We start from the raw sequence: 25,841 nt of genomic DNA, 5'->3' as shown, positions 1-25,841 counted from the left end.
CACGCTCAGCCTGGTGACCCCTGTGCCTCTCCTGGGGACAACGCGCAAGCTCTTGAAAGCATCACCTTGAGCGGCCTCAGTCACAAACTAGGTAAGGCAACACCCCCAAACCTTCATCTGCTGCTCGTGCTTCTCACTGATGTGCAGAAGAGGAATGAGTCTATGCCCTAGTGATTATGCGTGAAGTGAAAATGATGCCATAAATTCTTGCTGCTGCTATTACCCAGTGCCACGGCTCGCCCTCGTACTTCACTCCCTGTCACAGGTAACCTGCTGCCAGCACGCTCCCCGATCAGCTCTGCGCTATTTGCTCTCAGCAGCTGCTGCGGAAATAATAGATTTAATGCAAATAAACCTGCAGGTCACAACCCCGAAGAACGACAGGAGCTCTGGTTAACAGACATAGCTGGTGACCTTCTGACACTGCGTGAACTTCCCACCTCCACTGGTGTTGCATCACGCTGCAAGAAACCAAGCCTTTGTTGAGAGGCACAATGACACATCCAGGCTGTGCATTCCTGGCAGATTAAAGAGCCAGCATCCACAAATTCCACAGCAAGAAAAAGCTATTATTCAGCTCCTCATGGACTGGATTTAGATGATCAAGGCCATGTATTCCCACAACGCTGTGATTTAGACACCTCTGTCTTCAGAGGCTGTCAGCGTTGGCCACACCAGCACACCTTCTAAGCATTGTCCAGGGTGGGTAATTCAGTGCAGTGTTCCAAGGCAAGCGTGCTCAGCTCCGAAAGACAGCACAGCACTTCTGTTCTCAGCAAGAAACCAATACATAGCAGCCAAAGTCTACTCACGTTGCATAATGCCTAGCACTCACATGTGAACTTCCTTTTTCGAACAGCGGCTTATCATTCAATTCCTATTCCTTTTGCTCTTTAAATTCTACTTTTTTCTCTTCACCTCAGCAACAAAAAAACACAACTGTTTCCACCCCTGGCCTGCAAACACAAATGTGAAGTGCATGAACCCAAACAAAAATGTCTCCATGGAAATTTAAGGATCTGGTATTGGAACGTGCCTCCTCATTTCAGGTTAAAAAAAAAAAAAAAAAAAAAAACACTTTTCTGCAATCCCTAACTTGTGAGGATGAAACAAGTTGGCAGGTTCCTTTCTAGAGAAGACCTCCCTGTGGCCTGCAGCACACTCAGCTGCTGGCATGCCGCTCCCGCGCTCAGAAGGCTGTTGTGGAGGAATGCCGCAGAGTCTTCAGGCATGATGCAGTGCTTCAAATAGGAGCCTTGATATAACTCATCTTGTGACAGTCTCAATAAACCTGCTAGCCTAAAGTTTCTGTATCTCCCAAAGTTAACCCAGGTCATTTTTGGCATTCCTCATGGGCTCTGTGTGTGCACTCTTTGGGAAAGTGATAAGTAGATCCCCAGACAGAGCTGGGTGCACACGCTCATCTGTAGAGGGATCTTCCCAAGAGGGAAGAGAGCTGTGCTGCCAGCACACGGGGGGCCAGGCAGCGGCAGCAGCACATCTCTCTTACTCAAGGGCCACTGCTGCTGCTAGGATGGTTGGAATCACCCAAATACCTCCCGCCAGAGAACAGCACGCTGAGCCATCACCACATGCTGTGGCACGTCAGATATTTTGGTCAGCCTCAAATCACTGAAGATGGCGTGCCTAAGACGTTCACTTTGTTTAATGGCGTTTCCATTTGAAACTCAGAAAAGGTAAAGAGGTAGACGTGCTAAACAGCAGCCAGCTATTCCTGCTTTGGGAGAAACTACCATACAGTGGGCACCACTGACAGGGCTGGGTGGGTGAGTCCCACACCCTGCTGGGTCCACCCAGCACCGCTCCTCACCCAGCGCAGCACATGTACACATTGGGAATTACACACTACAGCAACCACCAAATATTTAGATACTCTTCAAGACTTTCCAAGCACGGTTATTGCTCTCAGGAAGTTGCCTACAGTTTGCTCAAGAGCGAATTGCAATAGGAAGGGAGTACAGCTAGTTTCTGATGACAGCTGCTGACAGAAGCACGATGATGCCATTCACCTAGGAGGAGAAGTGATGATTCACATCCCTGGGTTTTCCCTTAGCCACTCATTCCAGAAGGCAATGGGGACTCTTGGTCACTTCAAAGCCATCTGGATTACAATTGAGAGCAGAGGCTGTCCCAGGTAGAAAGGAGACCTAGCATAACAAGTGTACCTGCCAACTCCGGAGGATCTTTAGAAGCTCCTGCCTAAAGAATTGCTGGTGCAAATCTGCCTTCATCATGTACTGATCCTACCTACAGTACTACCAGAAGGGCTTCCAACATCATTATTATAGTGCTTTGAGACAATGAGGAACATACTCTGAAAAAAACTAGTTTGGAAACGCATTCACTGCTTTCCAGACATGGTACTAAGGAGGCAACCCTTCGAGAGAAGATGGGGCAAAGTAACGGGCACGAGAACACACTTGCAGAGCAGTCTTTCTGTACCAAAGCCCCAGCCCATGTTGGAGCATGCTTCACATTAACTGTCATGTCAGCCACATGACAGCGTATTAATTAGAGGTGGAGACAGGTGCTTTCCACAAATGGGAAGTGACAGATTGTTCCAGTGAACTTCTGCACCCTAGCCTGACGTTTACTACAAAAGAAAGCTAACTGGGAACATTTCAGTAGGTGGCAGCAAGAAATACATTATCAACTCAGAAGACTCCCTTTAGGATACGTCTTCTTGGAAAAGTTACCCATTTAGAGCAGAGTTTCAGAGGCACGTTGTTTCAAGCCCAATGCAATACGCCTGACCAGACTCATGACAGCAGAGTCAGGTCAAATACAGAGAATTTACGGAGGCAAAACTTACCCAGATTCTGAAAATCCCCACTTTCTGCACGGAAATGTCCCTCACCAAACTGCCTCTTGCAAAATGTGCTAAGTTCCTTAATTTTGTGCTTGGGTTTCCATACTCCTGCAGAGTCAGTATGGCTGATCAGAGCATCTCCTAGCACTGTGACTCTTGTAAAATCATGCCATATCTTTCATCCAGATCTTACAGCTCAGGCCAAATGAGGCCATTTTTTGACATAAAATTACTTCTGCAAATTTCAAAGACTCAGAGAGCAACAAGAAGATGTAAACTCCCAACTAACCATCATCCCCTAGCCCAGCCAATTTGGACACCCTTGGACTTGTCTGCCTCACAGACAGAGCGGGCATTGCCACATCCCCACTAGGAATACATTTTCAGGCAGATTAGAAAAGTAAACCAGGCGGTGGCCCATGGCCAGCAGGAAGTCGTGACAACCTCCCTGCGTACCCAGCAAGCAAGGTGTGGTTTTGCAAAGCTGACTCAGGGCTGGGTCAGGTCTCTCACACGTAGGAGCACGCTTTCCAAATAATGGCTTCCTGTTCTCCCCAGGCAAGACGGGGGGGATGGGGGTGCCAGATACAGATAATCCCCCTCCTCAGAGCCACAGAATTGCCTGGTACAAAGGACAGCACGGACTGCATGGGCCTGGTGACTCAGGCAAGTGCAGCGACACTGGTTTTGTGACTAACTATTACTCACACGAAGAGGAATTCGGAGGGACCCACATCCAGCTATCCTCATTGCTTTGGATACTTCCGCAGCCATAAGTACAAAGGAAAGCTTTGACAATGAATCAGACCCCGATTTAAAACGACAAAGAAAGACTTATCTATCAATTTTGTGTTCAAATGATTTCAATGTATTCATAAGAGCAGTTTAACACTAATCAGAGGAAACAAGCAACTTTCAGACCCAGATGACTAAATGTAGGCTCCTGGATGGACAAACCATTTAGACAGAAGGTGGTTTATTTTTCTGTTAATGCGTAATGTTCTTCACTTTTCCCTAATTACAAAGAAATGCTGGTGTATTGGCAAATTTTACTTTGAAAAGCTTTTTCCGTTAGTTTTTTTTGTCAAAGCAAAACCAAAAATCCTGAACTTCTAGGATGAACGTATTTTGAAAGCATCTCTACAAGTAAGCTTTGAAGGATTTAAAAGTAAACAATCAACATTCATGTTCATTATTCTCCTGCTTTTAAAAGCTACAATTATCCACCTAAAATTAAAGGGGGGGGAGGAGGAGTTGCCAAATTCCAGTTCGCCCTTGTTGAGGCCTTTGCCCTCTCAGCCACTTTGTGTGCTTAATCTGCAAGCTGCAGTGCAGTGGAGAGTAACAAATAATCACTAATTAACTAGTTCCTTGCAAAAATTGTGGAGTTTGAAAATGTTTTGCTGTGAGTCATTGCTCCAAATGAAAAATCCAGCCCTGTGAACGTGTATCATACACGTTATGTTAGAAATACGAGTCACTCTTCACAAAAATATGGTGAGATGTTGAGCTTTCATAAGCCATCCCACGTCTAAACCAGTGGAAGATCCTTTCAGAGAGCTGGGAATTCCCTCTCAAATGTGATGATTTTCTGTTTCTATATCTGAAAGGTTACTACTTAGCATTGTGCAACCAGTGACTTGTGCACTAATTAACATAGTACAAGCTTAAGTATGTTCTGCTTTGAAAATTGCTTATTTGATCTTCATCTAACAAACCTAACATAGGAATCAGGTCCAGTGTTAAAAAAAAAAAAAAAAAAAAAAAAGAATACACCTTCTTTCTTGCAATTACCAGAGTGTTTGTTCCCACGTAAAGCCGGAGGATGCTAACTGCAAACAATTCACTTACATTTGTCTGGGATGAGAGTGAAATTATGTGATCTGGATAAAAGAAAAACAGCATAAAGTACACGTAAATTAGGCTGGAAGAAAATGATCCTCGTACTGTTTTCACTTTCCACAAATGACTGCAAGACCAAATGTGTGCTTTAAACAATTAAGTCATCACTCAGATTCATCCATGGCCTCAAGAGCAAGAAACAAGCATACTATTCGTACTATCACCAGCAGAAGCAATTTAGGGGACAGGAACAATTAGTGGAGCATTAACTATACCCAAGTATTTACCTTAACTTTGTATGGTCCCAGCCCAGAGGGCTTCTCCATAAAGAATGGCTTTGTCCCTGGAGTGTTAGCTAGCTCTGTGTCCATTACACTCTCAACCTTTTCACCTTATTATTATTTTAAGGCCTATTTTACTCATTGCTCCAAGTATTTCCCCTTTCAGAACTGGAAATGAGAATGCAGATTCTCCTCCTGCACTGTAAATGTAAAGGCCTGGATGTCAACAGCCAACAAGGTCAAGGTGAAATGTATTTCCCAGAAACATCATCAAGCCCAAAAGTCAGCACAAAACAAAACAAAATGGCCCAGATAAATGCCGCCTTGGCCATCCAAAGCCTGGTGAGGCTCTGCTGCTCGTTTATTATACACCAACCTCCACAATCTGCAGAGCTCCCACAGCTTCCTCCTAGAAGATCTATGCAAGCCCAAATGTTAATCATATAAGTTTAAGTTCACTTCTATAATATATAAGTTTAATTCACTTCTATACTGTCTGTCCAACACCGTCAGGTGCCCAGCCTCCCTATACAGCAAGCAGAGGGAGAAGATAATGTGTAGGAATAAGTGACCTTCTGAAAGCATTTCTTTTTCTCTTGTCTGTGGTGAGCATCCGGACTCAAGGCCTCCTGACGGCCAGGGAAAGCTAATGAAACTCCAAGGTGTGATTCAGGGACAAGAGAAGATACGACCACTCCAAACTCCCAGGCACCAAACGCTGTAAAGTTTGATAAGAGGGACGGGGGGGAGGGGGCAACAAATTCAATATCTTCCAGGACAATCAGCTAAAGAAAATAAAAATTGGTTCTGCTCCACAGCAATGCCCCAAAATAGCAAACCACCTGTGCTAGGCAAATTTTGTATGTTTGCAAGGTACAACTGCAGCTGAGCTCCCAGTTTGCATGGATGTGGTGCACAAACCGTGCCAGGGACCGTTCCGGCTTGGCTCCTGTATGAAGCAACAGTGATAAAAGCATGCCAAACTTCCTTAAAGCAGATGAGGCCATAAAGCCAAAAGCACTGACACCAGGTCAGGGTTTGACCTCTTCTGTACACACACTTAGGGTTGTCCTTAGAAGTCAGGGGCTGTTTCTGTGACAACATATGTTTAAATCATGTCCTAGGTACATGCCTGTATGCCAGCAATGGAATGAGAGAAAAATATACTCATCCAAGGTAAAATCTGCTCTAGGCTAAAGCACAGAGGGCTAATTCTTGAAGTTTCTCTCCAAAGCAAACAGGACCATTCCTTATTTTCCCCTATTTAGTTAAAAAGCCCACCACATGCTCCTGGGCACTGGCCTATCCCATGCCAACCACGAGGATGAGAGCCTCTGTGCTGCAAATCCCAGGAAGAAATTGGTCTAACCTGGGAAGGGCCTAACAATTGCTACCATCTGATGGCTGCGTAGTGGTCTGCAAAATGTACCATAAATCTTGTTTTCACATCTTTAAAGCTACCCTCAGAATTGGCCTCCACGTTGTCAGCTTTAGTATAAAAAAAAAACAAAGGACCGTCCAGAGAACTGCTTTAGGAGTAAATGTAAGACACTTGGCCATTTGGAGCAAGTCCATCCCAGCCATACATGCTCAGGGAAGAAGAGGCACCAGCTCCCAGACTCCGGCATTTCTCCCCAGCCACACCTTGCCCACTTAAATCTCTGTTCCCCCAGGGCACAAAAACATCAGCATGGCAGCCAGCAGAGACACCCTGCACCGCTCACTGAGAAAAGGAGCAGCGCTGCCGCTATGCCCCGGGGCTGCAGCAAGGCCATCTTAAAGCTCCCAGAGAACAGGGTTAGAGAAAGGGCCGCCCAGCACAAGCAAGTTGGCATCCAGGCCGCGCTGGGGAAGAACCGTTGTTAACTCTGACATCTGATCACCAAACGGCACTGTAATTCGGTGACATTTTGACTTTACCAGGAAACAACCCTACAAAACCACCCAAGCATTTACATGAGAAGCATCGTGGCGTTTTGGGAGCAGAGTATTTTTTCTTCATCATGAACAAGAGCAAAAAAGTTCCGTGTGTGGGATGAGACAACTGGACACGACACTGTAGGGATCAATGGAAGAATTTCTGAATTAGAGATCTAGCACTTGGGTGTACCTTTCACCTCTGTATTTTCAACTTCAGACAGACAAAGAAGAAACCAACTTTAGCTCCACAGCATTAAATATTCAGTCTCCATACACACGTGTAAAAAAATCGCATGAGGAACAGGCACACAACAATATTACGGTCAGAGCTTTAAAACCGATATCCAATTCCACAAAAAAGCTGCAGGTTGCTGTTGCCCTTTGCATGAAGGAGCTAAATTCAGTGACACACAGTCAAAGCTGCCCAGCACAGCCTCCCCCTTATTTGTTATTTTTAGAAATTTAGTCTGACAACGCCTGACAACTAAACATGCTCAATATAGCAGGAGAGAGGGGGATTATCAGATATTATCAGAGAAAACGCACAGCAATAATCACTTTCTCCACCCCTAATGAAGAATCAATTTTCCATGTCTTTATAGTATCAGAGTTTGTTCTTTTTAAAATGCCACATTTAAAAACAGAATCCATCTAGCCCTACAATGGAAACGGATAACATTTCCTGAAACAAAGCATTGTTCCACCCCTCACATATCATGTTTCCTTAAAAACAAGGGAAGAAAAACATTACTTGGTTTTTCTCTTAATACTGCACAAACATTGCTGAGCTAAAAAGAGTCTGTGCTCATCCCTTTAGAATGCTTTCAAAATAGATTTAGCACATACCCCTTGTACTGTGAAACACAACAAGAATTTGATAGTATCAGGACTGGAAAAAACCAATCGCTATGGCTAAGCAGAAAGCTTCCCATGCGAGTGCATGAGTCTATGCCATCAATCTCTGCAAGATCCAAGGCTTTTGGAAGCTTCACTGGCATAGCCTTTAGGCAAGCATGTGCATTTTGCAAGCAAGCCTAGGCAGTTTATTTAGATTCCAAAGGATTATACAAAAGTTGTGAAGTTAAGTTTGCTAAATGAATATATATGCACACATTCATACCTTACCTTGAAGGAAAAGGGGAAAGCTACCCTGCTTTTTTCTGCAGATTAACTGACAGACTACACGTTTACCCCCTTATTTGTACATATCTATACCTCTTTGGGCATTTCCAGAGACACGGTGACACAGTTCCCCTCACAAAGTACACTGAGCGCATATTCCAGCAAAGTCTTTTAAGTCTTTTTTCACAGCTCTATACAAAGACAGCTTGGGTTCTCCCTGCTGCTTTGCTGTGCAAGGAGCTGCAGGAAGGACCAAACCAGCAGTATCACACTCATCTGTGATGCTGCCATGAAAGAGACAATGCAACACTTGAACAGCAGAGAAACCCAGCAGAAAGGAATAAGGTAAAGAGAGTAACTTCAGTCATTGATTGCAGTAGAAAACATCTGAGGAAATGAAGGAAAGCTTTCAAACCAAAGGCAAAACCCTTTTCTGTTTTCACAGTTCATTTTGACAACTGTGAATGTCACAAAACCCAGCTCATGTCTCTGAAGCAGATTAAAGCACATGTCTTCATAAACGGCCAGTACTTAGGAGTTCTCCTTACTACACAGCTGGACAGATTTACAGAAGAGCTTAGCTGTGAGCTGAGATTTCTGTGCTGTGCTCCTCCAGAAACAGAACCGAGCTAGCGGTGACAGCATTTCTGACATTCAGGTTTGTATGAAAAATGCATGTTTCACAACACCTTGGCAATAGCTCTACAATCACAGTGCATAATTATCTCAAGCTCACACTACAAGAGTAACCGGGTCAGCTACACTGTGCGGATACCAGAGGATTACTCTGGCGAGCTTCATTCAACCATGCAAAGTGAGCTATATGAGTGATAAGGTAATTAACAATATAAAAAATAAACTTAAGCTTTAAAATCTTTCCAGCGTTAATAACTGATGGAGCGATGTTTTAATCTGGTTATCTTGTTCTGATATTTATTTTACAATGATGTAGTGGAAGCACAAGGTCACAAAGTTTCACATTCTTTCCTGCTTCTGTCACAACTTGTTTTCAGGACAGCAAAATCCCCTACTCCTGTGATAAGCACTCTCTTAACTTGGACTCAGGTATTTCCCCTGAAATCTTAGTTTCCAGCAGCTGTCACTTTTATCCTCTTCCTGAGGGAATCCCAAGTCTAAGGAATATCCTTTACACAAACATGCCAGACAGCTGGAAACAGTAGTTAAAAGATGGATTTGATGAAGGACCTAGCAATCTGAGCCCTACTATCTATGGTTAAACAGAAAACAAACCAAAACAATCCATGCAGCAACCACCTTCACACTCCCTACCACCTTTTGAGAGGGTCACTGTTGCCGGGAACTGCAATTCAGCGACCATAACCAGAGACCTGAGGCAACAGGGAGCTACAACGTAGGAAAAACACATCTGCGTAGCAACCATCTCTGAGGCTGCACATAAGAACGACAAAGGTTATAATTTGGGGAGAATTCCATCCATTCTAAAGTCAGCGATCTGAAAGTTCAGGAGGTAAGATCATTCCCCACCAGGAACAGGAAGAAACTGAGATGCACAGCTGAAGGGGAAAGAAGCCAAAACTGTCAAGCACACTCCACTCAGTTCCAAATGCAGGCATGCTGCTATGAAGTTCTCCAACTTCACTTGCAGAGCTGGTTTTGTTCAAAGCCACTGGTGTCTGGAATGGTTCCAGATTAGCCAGGATACAATCACTTTTATCACGTAAGCACATAAAGGACTGTGCCTTGTATGCATTAATGCGACCTGACATACATGGCGTATCCATGGAGTACTTGTTTTCCCTGTGTTGAAATGGTTCTGGCCACCAGAAACACAAAACCCCTTAATATCTACTACAAAAAACACAACAGGCAACACGGCATGCGGTGACATGTTTGCCATACAGCTCCCCAGACAAGCTTAGTTTTAAGAAGAAATTTTAAAAATACAATTTCACTTTTGCTGTAATGTAAGTAGGAGACAACGGAGACAGAACTGCACAGTCCTGTTTGAGTACCTACTGCCTATTGCTGCTTGCCCCTACTTACCTGGTCTGCACACTCACCTTCTTCAAAACACTAACAGATTAGACAAGCAGCTTAACTCAAATCAGTCTTTGCTTTCTGTCATTCCCCAAAAGCTAAGGAATGGAGTTTTTACATTAATTCTATTTTAGGGGCAACAAGAAAAAAAATAACCTCGGCCTTGGAAAAGAACGGTCTGAAGCCCTTCTCCAAAGAAGTGTAAACTGAACTTGTAGCCACTAGAAGATACTCAAGATTCACTAGATAACTTGTTCAAACAGCTGGAACTTGTGCAGACACTACTTTATACATCCCAGATATTCTTCTCTGCCTTAAGAACACCAAAGTGCTCTGACCACATCATAAAAACTAGGTCCCATCTTCCCTAGCATCCAGTCTTCAACAGCAGCCACAAGTAGATGCCTAGGGAAGAGTGTAAGAAAAGGGCAGGCATACGTGGTACTTCCTCCTAATACTTTCCCAGCCTCCGGACATATTTAGCTCACAGACTTCCTGAGCAGGATGCAATTTCTACATATTTGGTAATGCTCAAAGGATTTCCCTTCCTTGAATTTGAGCAATTATCCTAAACCAATGTAAACTTCTAGTATCCACAGCACTAGCAAAGAGTTTCATATCACCTATCTGCTGCAAATAACCACGTAAATATCCTCTAGCTAGTTTTAAACGTAACTCCTACTAATTTCATTTGAAACCCTCACCTCCCATTTGCATACCAGGACACAGAGTGAACAATCAACTTTATCTGCTTTTTCTGTATGAAGTTTGTATGAAGTTTTCTGTATGAGTTTGTAGACATATCAAAGAAACCAAGTGATACGAATTATTGTAGGTTACTTGTTAACAGCTCCTTGTTCCCCCCCAGTTATGATCCTTGAGAATGAACAGTTCTAGATAGAAACAAGCAATGTAACAGATAGAATTTTGCTGACCTTCAATATTCTACTTCCATCATCTTTACTTGCCAGAAACTTACCTCTAATTCCTTAATTTTCTCTTCTGCTATTCTCTGTTTTTCTAAGAGTTGATTATGAATCACTCCTTTAGACTGAAGAATAAACCTACAAGTGGAAAAACAGACAAATGTTGGATTTTTTTTACACATCTAACTATTGTACACCTAGCTGTGCACCAAGTTAAACTGCAATAACCTCTGCAAAGCATTCACATCCTCAACCTGCATGTTCTGTACAGAGACAGAAGAAACAACCATGATAGACTGCCCAAAAGGTTCAAAAAAATCAGCTGCAGAACAGTGGTAATCAGCTACTAAAAATGATAATTATTTAATAACCCCAAATAAAAATCTTCACTGTTAAATTAACAGACTCCAGATTTTCTTTCTGTTCATCAACCCTACAATACTTACCAACCTTCTACCTTCATAATAGATCTTAACATTTGAAAAATACATACAGCATACCATTGAAACGCCAACCCATTGGGCAAACATGATGCAAGCAGTCAGACAACATGACAACCTGATCTGGTGGGTGGCATCCCTGCCTATGGCAGGGGGGCTGGAACTGGATGGTCTTCAAGGTCCCTTCCAACCCAAGCCATTCTATATTTCTATGATTCTGTGACTGCAACAACTGCCATGTCACCGGGCTGGCCTTTAAGGTTTGCTCACTGATCTCAGCCATTATTCTGGAGGAAGAAAATGGATGGACACAGATCACCCTCTACAATTCAGTGTCCTTGAATACTTTGAAAGCAGTTTTTGCATACAACTAGCAACGGGAGTCTTTCTTTCTTACAAAGTATCAATCACAGACATTTTCACCAATGACAGTCTTATATGTAATAGTATAGAAATATAATCAAGGAGGCCTCTTTCATCAGGTAAAAGCCATACATCACCATTTTAGTGCTTGCAAGCTAAATGAACCTGTACCATAAAAACAAAGCTTTCTACAAGGCAAGGTGCTTTCACCAGAAACAAAGAGACATGGTTTGCCTGTCTTCACTTGAACTTTCGCAGCTCCTACTGCTCAGGGCTTAGCTTTAACACGTACCCTCACTGAACTCCAATTTCCCATGTTTTCTAAATTCAGTGTTTCTCTACAGGGTTGGAAAGGGTCGTTTAACTGCTATTTCAGCCACTAGTGTCTATCTGTTCTGCATTTTAATTGCCAAAGGGATTTGAAAGATGCATCTGTAACATCTCAGTCACAGTGTTCTGTTGGACAGCATGCAAAAGCTGCCTGACTTGCTCAGAAGAACCAACAGCACCCAAAGCACCTCTCAAGCACGTGGCACTGGCGTCCCGCAAAGAAGTAAAGGACAACTAAGTTCAGACGAATTTTAGGAACCCTCTATGGTTGCCTTTCCTCCTTCCAGACATAACGAATGTACAAGCTGGAGATCAGCCCCTTCCCTACTTAGAAAGTCCCTCAGGGGATTTAGGAGGAGCCTCCATGTGTCATACCAGTGAGGTCAAGGTCTCCCCCCAGCAGTGCTGGGTGTTTGGGTCAATGTCATCTTGCCAGGTGACACGAGCTCATGCCTGAACAGTTAACGTGAACAGCTTTAGACACTGCAAAATCAGAATGCATTCCTTGTCTACTACAGAAGAGTCTGCGATCATTTGGTATTTGGTCCCACAACAAATGATATTATTAATGGGTTTGCTCAGAGCCTGGACAATGTTCTTTGAATATAAATGGTATCTGCTGCTTGGCTTGAAAAACAGACTACTCTGCATCAGCACCACAACAGCGAAAAAGAGAACTGCCTGTCACATCCATTCCTGAAATGCCTGAGAGCAGAACTGTGGTTAGGTACAACACGTTGTAAATTAAAACTCAAGATGGGCAAAGAAGAAGGGAATACCTCCTCATCAGCTCCCCCAAACTGTAGAGCAGTATCAACAGTCTTAGTTCCAGTGAAGCCTCCAGCCTAACTAACAAATTTAACTGATACAGCTTGATCAATTTTCCTCACGCTGCAGCTGGGAAGATCTCTGAAGGGCTACGTGACACTGAAGTGATCCCTGCAGGCTTACAAAGGTTACAGGCACTTTGAACAAACGAGCGGCTGACTTCACTCCTGTGCTACAAATGTCAACAGCAGTCATCTGGGAAAATAACCTCCCTCCCACCCTCCTGCAACGCTCTCACAGACTTGCAACAGCAAATTAAAATGGGATGGCTGAAGTTAGCACTGGCGAGATCGAAGCGGGCAGTTGGACACAAATACTACTCCAATTTTACTGAGCCGTAAAATAGTGGACTGGAACCTGTGTCAGTTCACGAGCTGGCTCAGAAGCAGACCAAAAGTCTCAGACAGCAGCATCCTTCAAAAGTTTGTCATCAGTTGCAGTTCAAGTCATGCATTTTAATTTCCTGCCCCAAGACCCTCAAGCCCTCAACCTAACGCTTACAGGTAGCGCACCACAAGCTGTCAAAGGCCACATTTTCAAAGTGGAAGCTATAAAGCCACATGCACAGGTAACTATTTAAATCCGTGGCTTCACTTTCCAACGTTGTATGGACTCAAAGAGCTCATCAATGTTTTAGCTTCGAGCTTGCAATACACACGATGAAGATCTCAGCCAAAGTTTTTACCAAAGGAAATACGGGGGCTTACAGCAGCAATCGGAAAAACACAGTACTTGTTCTGATCTTTAGGTAAGAAGTACCACAGGGCACTTGTAATAAACCAGAGTTTAAGTTTAACCTGGATTTCACTATTCTGGTTACTCTGACTAAAACACCAACTTGATCATTTTTTTCTCACCAACCCAGAAAAATAAGGCCCTATCACTGTTGCACTGTTCTGTAAGATTTGGTTATTTATGCATTTTTAAACTCATGAAAGGACCACGGGAGGCTTTAAGAATTTAGCTCTTCCTGAGTTTGTGAAGAAGCCTTTCAAACACAGTAACTTCAGGTACTCACTGGATGCATGCCACCACTCAAGAACTTCCTCCACGGACCATTCTACAACAAGTCCATCGTAAGAGGCTCCAAGCTCTCAGAGCTTGTACCCTGATTTGGGATGACTTAAGTACTGATAGTCCACAGAAGACAAGCAGCAAAAATCTTCCAGGCAACTGTGGTCACTTGTGCCCTCCTACAGAAACGAAGCTTTTCTTGCTTAGATACAGACAGAAGCTTCACAGCACACACCAAACAGGCCTGTTGAACATGACACGTACAATATCAAACATGAAATGATGATGCAGAACAAAGCATTCAACAACATAGCAAATTAATTGCAAAGCTTGACAACAATCATCTCCACATGAGCTTTTTCACTGTTGTTAAATAATACCAAGAATATCTGGGTCATAAGGAACAGATTCACCAAGTCTCATTTGGTCACTCATTTTAAAGGGAATGGCTAATAACAGAGCAGAATATGTTCTACTCCAGATACTTCGCGATATATCCAGCACCCACACAGAGAAGTAAAAGCCCAAAACCAAACAATGAAAATCAGAGCAGAAAGTTATGGACTGGGGTCCTCGAGGACAGCAGTGTTCAGCCAGATCTGGGCTGCCAACGCGAACAGCTCTGTAACACAGTGAAGTATTTTTGAACTAGCTGTATCTACGTGATCTGGTATCCCAGTGATTACTGGTTGTTAAAGAGCAATGCATGGAACAAAAATAGAGCACAAGGGAACTGAAAGAGAAACCTCACTCTAAATATTCCCTCTTGCTTCTATTTTCTTTCCTAGAGTCCTCTGCTAGCTCCACATCGGGCTTTTTGTTTCTCTAAGCCACAGCAAGTAATTTATAACACTATGGGACTAGATGCTTGTTTCCCTCTGAAGAAATCTCTCACCCTTCCCAGTTTAAAATCTCTAGATATGAAGTCCCACTTGTTAGTGTTTATACAGCACTCCCTCACACCCTGGCCAAAATGGCCTTCGGGGTCTAGTTACACGGGTCAGCAATGCTGTTAGCTTCATCTGTCTGCTCCTTTGTGTCACACGTACACACCCACAAAGTGATGTTCATAGGGTGTAAGTAATTCCATAACTCAGTTTGTTTGCACCAAAATGTACTGTTTATTTGACTTTAAAACATAATATTAGATATTGAAATATTCATCCCCTAATGAATGAGGTTATGGAGATGTTTGTTCAGCACAAGCCAGCCTTTACTATGACATACAAGTTATTAAAGTTGTTAAAGGTGGAGTAACAGCAATGCTCATAGTGAAGATTTTCCATTAAGAACCCCTATTTTCAATTACTTGCAACATCAACCTTCAACCCATATGTCTGAAACTTTCGGTGTCAGGCATCTGTCCCAGATGCAAGCACTCCTCTTCATATTTTGCCTAGGTAACACAATTTAGGTGTTTCTAAGCGAGGAAAGAACAGGACAGCCTGTGGGTGCAAGAGGCAGTCGTCCCACGGGAGCCACGTTAAGGACCTGCAGGGCTGGCACTAACATTTTGCTCAGGAAATCACTCCAGCGGCCACGGTCTGAGCATTCAACTGCCCTGCACATGTCAGCCCCGCACTGGGGCTCAGGCCAAGCAGCACGAGGGCACAGCCCCAGCACCAGCAGGGAAGGAGCAACACGGCAGGCTGCAAAGCTCCTCATCCTGCTTTGGTCTGCTGCGCTCACTGCCAGAACCTGCGCGGGGCACCAGGGTAAGAACAGCTTTTCCACTGTCTCGTATTGATATATATCCCTACACCTCATTTTGGAGAGAGGCGGTTTGACTGGTAGGAAAGCTCCAGTTACTATTTTGCCAGAATAACAATGAATGACACAACTAGAAGTCCATTCATTCTGGTTTCCAGCTCCCAGAAAGGGTCATTACAACTTCAGCTTTACAGTTCCCATTGAATATGGAAAACACAATACAGAAACTTGCTAGGATACAGAAAAAAACTAGCAACTTTGTACAAAGCTGCAATATTAACATGTTTCTTCTACTTCTAAAGGAAACTAACATGACACCTTGCAACACTGCACAGTTGCTTGTAGGTAGAATCCTGCTCCTTGAAACCAAGCCTTTTCATTAGGCTGCTTCATGTGAAAAGTTGGGCTAAGCCCAGTCATGCCCTTGTCTATTTAAAGACGCTTTTTAATTCTGAACTTGCACTGCTGTTCAAGCTTTGAGCACACTCAGTAGGAGATTAATGCATTTTAAGTACTGTTCAAAGCCAATGAAAGAGAGGCTTCCAATGAGCTGATCCCAAGCAATCTGGCTTGATTGAACAAGAACCGGCTGTTCACAATTGCAAGCACCCAGAAGTCCCATTTTACTCTCCCAGGGTCTGCTTACGTTACTATAAATGATTCCCCATGCAGTTCATAACAGGCACTGCTTAGACCACAGCAAATTCCAGTTTTAGTCATCCTAGATGAATTACCCAGTTCCAAAGCAGACAAGCAAGCAAATTCAAAAAAGGAAAGCCATGACTAATTATAGTCGGTGCTGCCACCCTTCATGTCTAAGGGCTTCACATTTTTCAGTCTGATTTGAATTTCCCATTCAACAGATCAGAATCCTTAAGTAGCTTCTGAACAGGCTCACTTGGAACATACCAGCTGAAGCTCTTCCTACGTTTGCTTTTATTTCAACGCTCAGTTGTCTCACTAGGTCACTTAATACAGCTAAAATGCAACTATCCCCCTTCCCCTCGCCAAAGTGGCATGTAACATAAAGCAAAACAAATGCCACAGCTTATATTGGGAGGATCGTAGACGAACACATTCTAGAAGCAGCAGCTTAGGGTTCACTGCTGCACCCGGAGAGACGTACACGCACCAGGTCCCAGGGGACACCTGGGAGAGAGACGCAGCAGAAGCATGCTAGCGGAATCGCAGGCAGGCAGCAGTACCTGTGCGAACTCGGCCTGACAGCACGGGAACACACAGAGACGGGATTAGCAGCACTGGCAGCAGCCCAAAGTCTTACATAGGCCACAACAAGCGTAACTTTTACTCAGACGAACATTTGTAAGCCATAAACCTATTTGCTTTAAGGAGCTAAAGGAAAACAAAATGCCCCGCTGTTGGTTTTCCTCTAAACTCCCCACAGTCTGACTCAACACATCTTGTCCAGCTGAGGGGCAAGGGCTTTTGTTCTGCACCTCAGGCCGTGTTTACATTGACTTTTCACTTTTTTTTGGGGGGGGGGAGGAGGGGGAAGGGGAGGAAAAATGTGTCAATAGCTACAGCGTATTACATTACCTCAAATGAAGATAGTAACACAGCTCATAAACAGCAGCTTCTGCATTGCCAGACACTTAACTAGATGGTAGAATTATACCATTGTTCATACTTGGTTCTTTAAAAAAAAAAAAAAGGAATATACCTCTAAGTGTGGATTAAATATAGCACAACCAAAAATAATCAAATACTACCGTGGTCAGCTTTTAAAGGACAACATCCATTCTTTCTGAATGCTCATTCAAGATAAATGGAATTTTAAAAAAATGACTCCTCTTAATTATACAGGAATGAGTAACATCTGAAATTCAAACCACGTGTGGAAAACAGCACAAGTATGACTGCAGTTCATGATGGTAAAAGCTCCACGAATAGTTTTTCCTCACTATATCTCTAGTTTAGTAATTTTATCTTCTATTTTTGTTTTATAGTAAGTTTTAGTATGTAGCAAAGGCGACCTGTAGCTTCTTTAAGCAAAGGAAACTCAAACGAGTACAACGTACCTACTAACATATGCACTTCAAATCGATTTTTTGCAGTTTATTTTGTACCAAATTCGAAAGTTGCAAGCTGCAGTAAACAGAAGCCATTCCCTCCAACAACAGGATGTCCACATCCACTTCTAAAGCATCCAGTATTTTCAACAATGTCCCAAATTTCTAAGGAAGAACAGCTAAAACAAACAAAAAACAGCAAATGAATAGGCACTTAGGAAAACAGAAGCAAGCAAAAGTTAGCTCGAACACAAACGTCTTTGTCAACCAATTCTAAAGACATTTCTATTTAAAAAAAAAGTTTTTCTATTGGTAAAACTTCATTGATAAGAAAGATGAATTTTGTAGTGGTAAACAAAGTGACATGGAAACACTGCTGCACTCTGCAAACTTATATTTACACTACTCAACAGCAGCCCTTCACTAAGAACCTACATAGGAAAGCCAACAAAATCAGGACACATCTCTTTTGAAAGGCAAATCCATCCCCAGATGCAAGAAAAAAAATGCTTTGTCTCTCCTCCTGGGCACACAAAATCAGAAGTGAGAATACAGACATAAAAGGATCTTCCTTTTGAAATGCTAGAGTGAGAATGAAGACCCAGCTGTCCATTTATGGTTCTTCAATAACACAGCCTCCACTCCTGCATACCACAAATCCTGCTATAAAAATCAACAGAACATCAAAGAAACCAATACAGCAAACAGCACAGAAGTAGATGCAAGATAACTGTTTCAGTCAAAAGACCTATTTCTAGATGCTAAATTTAAATTAGCTAGCACTAAAACAATCACACTACAGCTTCCTAATCACTAAAAACAAAACGTTTTAGAATTAGCGTTTGTGGACCGAAAAGGATGGATGTTATGTTGTTTTGGAAAATCATTCCTTCCCAGCATGTATGGTTTTGGTTGGTTTTTTTGTTTGTTTGTTTGTGTGTTTGTTTGTTTGTTTTCCCCTCAATTTTTATTATTTTAAACTGGCTGAAACATTCTGTCAACTCAGCAAATAGTTCTGGAGAAAACAAAAATAAAAATTCAAGATAGTAGTTGCAGAATTCCTAAGTTAAGCACTTTGGGTTCTTGCATCTCTGCATTATAGTTATGTAAAATATAACCACATCCCACAGCACTGGAGTCCTCATATTTCACTTTCACTGTTTCAGAGTAGGGGACATTAAATTAATCTTCCTGCTTTCAGATTTGAACAAGAGCAGGCGGCTAGTTCAAAGGATGCTCAGACCTAGATTTATCATTTGTATTAAGATTGTTCCAAATAAATTTTATACAGTATATTTAAATCTGCATATCAGACTGGGAACAGGTTCTGGGCATCTCCACCCACCAACCCTAGGGCCCTAGGTGTCAGGCTAGCTTGTCACACGCCACGGTGGTACCACATCTGGAATAGCATTCCCAGGCACCACACGGATACCATAGGGACTCTTCCAGTACCTCTTTGGTCCACTAATTTGGCCATTTTCATCTGCCACAGGAAAGCACAATTTAAACCCCTGTGCTAAAGCAGGGAAACACATCTATATTCTGAAAGAAATGCTTTAACGCTGAGCATTTCCCACAGGGACTCTAACCCTTGATTTCAAAATTTCCTGTGGGGAATGGGGGAAAAGGCTCAAAATACAGTACTTGAAATCCAGTAAACGTCAAAACAAGCAGAAGTTCTTTGCCGTTACAAAATATGAAACCGACATTTTAAGTGCAAACATAAAATAGTCATCTTCCATAATTTTTGCAGTCATTTGGCACAGCAAGCTACAAAAGCAGGCATTCGGATAATGCCTTTAATAACACGCTTTAACTTTTGGTTAACCCTGCAGTGGTCAAGCAGCTGGACTCGATGTTCTTTGTAGGTCCTTTCCAACTGAACTATTCTATTCCCCAAAATATTTAATACTTGTATAGAATTCTTCCAAAGATAGCCCTGTAGCACTGAAGCAACAAAGTTGTTGCATTTAACAAGAGATCCCGGATTTCCCCTTTTTGGAGGCTGGGACAAAACAAAGGTGCCTTGCTATGGTCCTTGCTCCCCACAACATATGACATCCAAACTGCTGAAGTGCAGGACTTCTTGAAAGCTCTGGCACCTGTATTGTAATACATTAGATATGTTATAACACACCGCCTCTGGACCACAGCAGATCAAACTTCCTCTTCCATCTAGAACGACATTCTGCACAAGTAGGCTGTCTTGGTTCTGGCTCTTCTAAGTTGAGATTTTATCTCCTTTACATTTATCCAGGTAGCTCTTTCCTCTGTAGGAACCCCTGTCGAGGTAACAGGTAGGGAAAATACTATGGAAAAAGAAGATACAAGTGGAACAGATTTGTCTGAGTATCATACTCAAACACCCAACACAAATGTACTTCTAAAGAGTTACATATTTCCAGGAAAGGGAGACAAACATCAAGTAAAAACTGCATCCCTTCATTCACTAACCTTCTATCACAATGCTCATGGAGTAGGTAGGGGAGTACAACCAAGAGGTTCTGAGCAAGGCTGAGAAAAGCAGCTATTTTTTAAGCTAGCCATTATTTATATTTTAAGACTATTTTCTTCTGTTGCTTATACATTTGACAAACACTGACTTATCTGATGTGTCCATTCTACACCAGTTCTCTGTCAAAGCTGGTTTTCTGTTGTTGTTGTTGTTGTTTTTCTTTTTAAATGCAGCTATTTCCTGGAATTAAGCAGATAAGCATTTTGCATGCAAGCTATGAAAATCTTTTCTTCTCTAAAGTTTCAGTGCTTCATGGAGCATTATATAGAGCAGCAGGGCAGGAGAGCTGTAACTAGACCACAATATCCAGAAGATTACAAGTGAGCAGCCCAGGGCAGTAGGAGTAAGATCAAGAACCAAGTGGGGGAACAAGGAAGAAGAACATCTTTGAGACATCAAAAGATGCCAAGCTGGCAAGGGAACCATCAGAACAAGCTCCCTTTCTGATCTTGAAGCAGAATCCAGCAGTCTAAATTCCCAGGATCCCTCTACCACCAGCAGTTAACTGAGAACCACTGATACCAATGGTATTCTTCTCTCGCATTATTGATTCTACTTAGACTTACTGTGGAAAATGAAATCTTGACTTTTTCAACAGCAAGATCACAGAACCACAGAACTGTAGGGGTTGCAAGGGACCTCAAGAGATCACCGGGTCCAACCCCCCTGCCAAAGCAGGTTCCCTAGAGCAGGTTGCCCAGGTAGGCCTCCAGACGGGTCTCGAATATCTCCAGAGAAGGAGACTCCACAGCCTCCCTGGGCAGCCTGTTCCAGTACTCCGTCACCCTCACCGTGAAGAAGTTCTTTCGCGTGTTGGTGTGGAACTTCCTGTGATCCATCTTGTGGCCATTGCCCCTTGTCCTGTCCCCACAAACCACTGAAAAGAGGTTGGCCAAATCCCTCTGTCTCCCACACCTCAGGTATTTGTAAACATTGAGATCCCCTCTCAGTCTTCTCTTCTCGAGGCTGAACAGACCCAGGTCTCTCAGCCTTTCCTCATAGGGGAGATGCTCCAGGCCCCGTATCATCTTTGCGGCCCTCTGCTGGACTCTTTCCAGGCGATCCCTGTCTTCTTTGTATCGGGGAGCCCAGAACTGGACGCAGTACTCCAGGTGAGGCCTGACCGGGGCAGAGCAGAGGGGGAGGATCACCTCCCTTGACCTGCTGGCCACGCTCCTCTTAATGCACCCCAGGATCCCATTGGCCCTCTTGGCCACCAGGGCACGCTGCTGGCTCATGGCCAACCTGTCGTCCACCAGGACCCCCAGGTCCTTCTCCACAGAGCTCCTCTCCAGCAGCTCATCCCCCAGCCTGTATTGATACATGCGGTTGTTCCTTCCCAGGTGCAGGACTCTACACTTGCTCTTGTTAAGCCTCGTTTGGTTTCTTCCTGCCCAGCTCTCCAGCCTGTCCAGGTCTCGCTGAATGGCAGCACAGCCTTCTGGCGTGTCGGCCACTCCTCCCAGCTTTGTGTCATCGGCGTACTTGCTGAGGGCGGACACTATTCCCTCATCAAGGTTGTCGATGAAGATGTTGAACAAGATAAGGAAGATTTAAATTTATAATCTATGTATTGGCCAGAGGCTGATAGCAACATGCTTGCCATGGGATTCATTTAAGTATTACAACACCCATCAGCTTCTCAGCAGCTGGGCTTCAGTGCTGAACTCTGGACAAAGCCTTATCTGAAGAGATGGGCAACAGAGAGCCACTCAGATTTCACAGACTGACCTATAGTTAGTAACTGAACCATGAAGATTAAGCCTTGCACGTCCTTCAGTTCTTGGTGAGTTTTTGAAGTGTGAGTGGGCAGCACAGTACAGCTACCATATCCTGCGGTGATCTGCGCTGGTAAAATCAAACACCAATCCCATCCACAGAACAACAAAAAAACAACAACAACAACAAAATCAGCCTTGTCATGTCTCATTTAGAAACAAAACCAAGTATCATGCTAAAAACAGGAATGCATTTAAATCCCACAAATGATCAAGAGCGTTTAATCCTCCCTCAGCTTTCACTTGTGGATGGTTCCACCAAAAATCTAAGTCACTTTTAAAAGGAACGATGAAAACTATACCATTACAGCTGTTCCCATAAAATAGTATACTCACGGAAAACCTGGAATATAAAGTTGTGCTGCAGTATTTGCTTGATTTTTACTTTCTTGCACTTTATTTTTAAGTGTATTTCTACAACAAATGAGAGAACACTGATGACAAAGCAATGTCAAACCAAAACTGAACATCTATTTTGGCACGGCATGAAAAACTGAAGTGCTCTCCTCACTGTGCCTAACATAAGCCCTTGACATTTTTCTTCTCTAAATAAGAATCTTGTACAGGTTAATACTTAAAGAATGTAAAGGGAAAGGTCTGAATATTCAGACAGGATTCTGAAACTTAAACTTTCAGCATAGTTCTCAAAGCAGTATGATGATATCAGTTCACAAATAGCTTAAGCAGAAGTCCAGCACAGCAGTAGTTGTCTCAGGCTACGTAACAAGCCTTTCGAAAGAGTATGAAGTAAGAGAATTGAAATGTATTTGGCACAATGCCACTACTCAGATGATATCCTAGCCTCACAGATATGTACAGTACACAGCAATTCATCATCTCATACTATGTGGCACTGACATTTCTTGTGTTGGAACAAAAATAGCTATAGTAAAAGTAAATCAAGCACCACATGTGGAGGCCAGTAAGGCTTGTGCATGTTATACACACTGCAATAATAAGTAAATAAAAACTAAAAACGAGCTCACCCACAGAAGTTTTGGAACAACAAGTGGACTTTCACATTCACTAGTGGTGCAGGAAAAGCCTCTCAGAATGGAAGCAGGCTCAAGCTCTGGGTTCAGAGCACAGAAACCACACAACTACTGCCCAAGTAGTGCAGAAGCGAATACAGAACTAGGCAGACTTCTTCCCAGGATGCACCACATCACTACCGTTCCTCAAACCTTCCACTTTCACTGGAGTAGTTTATTCTATAGAAGTGTATGTACTACCCCCACGCACACAGCGCATATCACCACAGCTGAAGAAAAAAAATATCAGAAGTCAGATTCTAAGCAGCAGTTTAAGTGGGTTAAAGAAGAAAAGAAGAAGGTAGGAAAAAAAAAAAGTGAAGTAAAACAAGAAAAAAAAGTTGAGTGCAGGAACAGAAGCACCAAACCTACTTTCAAGCATTTAGCTATTCAAGCAAGCTGTCAGAAGAGCTCCAATTATCAGAGCTGATACTGACACCAACACCAATCTTTTCTGGATAACTGAAATCGACTAGAGTTCTAACATTATTTACAGAAAACATCTATGCGTCTTTCAGTCACATGAGATAATGCTAAACTGTGCAAAACAAATCACAGGTGTTGAAGACATCATCAGCACCCAAAGGTGTGTAAAATCCCATATCCGTACAAGCCAATTAAGCCAACAAGGTCTTTTTTTGTGTGCGTTTTTGTTTGTTTTGTTTGTTTGTGTTTTTAAGTCTCCAATTTCACTCCATAGAACACAGATTACACAAACAAAACAACTGTAATGACCACTTCCTTTGGAATATAAATGGCGAGACTGCCCTTGGATTTTAATTCCTGCTCAAGCACAGCTTTAGCCAACTTTTCCAAGTGCCCAGATTTCAGCAAGAAGTTTTCTGTGATGGGATGGAGTGGGCTCCAGGAAGAGCCTTGTGTCCCTGGTGTGAGTTCATCGCATTAGCAAGTGACACAGAGCATACCAAAACACAACTACCAATTTGCAAGGCAGCCTTCAGCCCCGTGGCCAGAATAGGCTGAGCTCACATAAATACTGCATCAGGCTAAAGAAGGGGAAGAAAAAAATATATATAAATAACTTATTCACTAAGTAGTATTGCGAGCAGAGTACTCTCTTAATCTGTATTTACATAATGACTCCCACAACAAAATCCATTAAAAGCTCAGGCTTTAAATACTTTCATAACACAAACCATATTTTTCTGGTGGCACTTCTACAATCCTCCAGGATCAGAAAGCCATCTAGCAGGGTCTAAACCACCTTATCTGGTCATTGAAAGGTAAGCAAGAGAAAATTCCCAAAAAGACTGTCACTCCAGCAGCTGCTGCACACAGAGAAAACATAAGTGGTTTAGGGGACAAAGAAGTTAAGTGTCTCTTACTGATAAGCTGGCAGCAGAAAGCAGGACAATGCATTTCAGCTAGCAAGGAAACACCATCTCGTTCACAAGCAACATTACTTTGCAGTAAAGATTGATACACTCATGCTTTTAAGGAATCTTGAAGTATTTCTCCCTATTGAAGAAGTATTCTCTGCTTTCAGATTTTAAAAAAGCTCCTAAAAAAAAAGAAAAAAGTTGACTACTCCTGAATTATCTACCCTCAGTCTGTCATCTCTGTGATGAAAACGAACAGCCTCCAGTCTGACCAGGTTGCACCAGTCACCTCCTGCAAGAGACCAAAATCTATTTCCTTTCAAGGTAACTAGTACCTCCACACAAACCCAAAATTTAGTTCATCTGCATGGAAACATTTATTTACTGGGAGCCCTACCGTTCAGTGAGTAAGCATGCATTCCAGATCTAAAACCAGTTTGTGTGGACTTCTACAAGAGCCTGCTGAAGTCAAACAGAGGTGCACCATCAATGTTAATCAAAACATATTACTTCTAGCCTAAGGTGTTTCTTTTCACAACCATCCAACACACGGAAGTAGTTTTTCATGGGTGCACTGGGACTACCCATGCTCACTTTCAAGGTTTAAATCCGGACAACGCCAGCCAGATCCACGCATTGACATGATACTGGAAAGAGCTTTCCTGCAGACGAACACGTGTGTCAGCAAAGGCCTGAGCACATCAGCTGTACACGGGTGCTTTTCAAGGAGTCTGATGTAAATTACATCCGGAACAGTCACAGCTGGACAGACTTGTGAGAGCCTCCCACGCTGCTCACAAACACAGCTTGTCGTTAGAACTTTGTTTTGCTAATTGAGATTATAAAATTCAAAGTCATGGCAAACGAGACCATCACGGACAGCAGCAGAGCCAGCACGCAAACACAAGCAGAAGTAGAAGTAGAACTTAACAGTCCTTCTTAAAGGCATATAGTAGCAAACCCCAACTGATAAAACCCAGTAAGCTTCACCGTACTCCCAGAAAGACTGATGGAATCCTGAGGGAAGGGAAGGCTGCGAGAAAGCTGACATAAGCTTCATAACAAGAACCCTCTCCCAGAGACAGCAGCCCAGGGGCCTTTTACGTACAGAGGCCAAGAAGACCTCCTCATCCACCGGGCTGCAACTGCCACCTCGCTTGCCTACAGAAAAAAAGGCACGCACGAGCGATTTGCCAGCGGTGTGGAGGAGCACGGTGACCAGGCCTCCCGTACCTGCACCACGGGCAGGGCCGCTACTCACATTCTGCCCACGCCCTCGTACATGCGGGTCTCGTCCACCAGCATCATGATCTCCGTGTCGGTGAGGTGCGCGTGCTTCTTCGTCTTGCTCAGCTGCTCGATCTGGATGTCGGCCAGCTTCACCTTCTGCTGCGTGTCTATCACCTTGGCCTGGAGCTCCGTGAAAGCCTGGGGGGGGGGGGGGGGGGGGGGGAGGGAAAGAGCAACCACAAGGAAAAGCTGGGGCGGCCGGGCCGGGGACTGCGGGGGGTATAAGGGG

At 43.3% G+C, this 25,841-nt stretch overlaps 1 protein-coding gene and 1 long non-coding RNA gene across 2 annotated transcripts in view; both read right to left on the bottom strand.

Moving 5' to 3' along the window:
• The window catches only part of PFDN1 (prefoldin subunit 1), a 31,953-nt gene that overhangs the window by 5,735 nt on the left and 377 nt on the right, over positions 1 to 25,841 (bottom strand). The window contains exons 2-3 of the mRNA XM_035559698.2: positions 25,584 to 25,750; positions 10,994 to 11,078 (exon numbers count right to left, since the gene is read on the bottom strand). Of these exons, the coding sequence (XP_035415591.1) occupies positions 10,994 to 11,078; positions 25,584 to 25,750 (252 nt within the window). The remainder of the gene's footprint in view (positions 1 to 10,993; positions 11,079 to 25,583; positions 25,751 to 25,841) is intronic.
• On the bottom strand, positions 13,943 to 20,374 carry LOC118254463 (uncharacterized). The gene is made up of 4 exons (XR_004780671.1): positions 19,796 to 20,374; positions 17,665 to 17,834; positions 17,183 to 17,279; positions 13,943 to 14,159 (listed from the first exon to the last, which is right to left on the bottom strand). It is a non-coding gene; the product is annotated as an uncharacterized LOC118254463 (long non-coding RNA).

This window comes from Cygnus atratus, chromosome 14, assembly GCF_013377495.2.
Source record: "Cygnus atratus isolate AKBS03 ecotype Queensland, Australia chromosome 14, CAtr_DNAZoo_HiC_assembly, whole genome shotgun sequence".
Lineage (NCBI taxonomy): Eukaryota > Metazoa > Chordata > Aves > Anseriformes > Anatidae > Cygnus > Cygnus atratus.
Note: the sequence above shows the minus strand (reverse complement) of the source record. Positions and strands in the feature narration are given on the sequence as shown.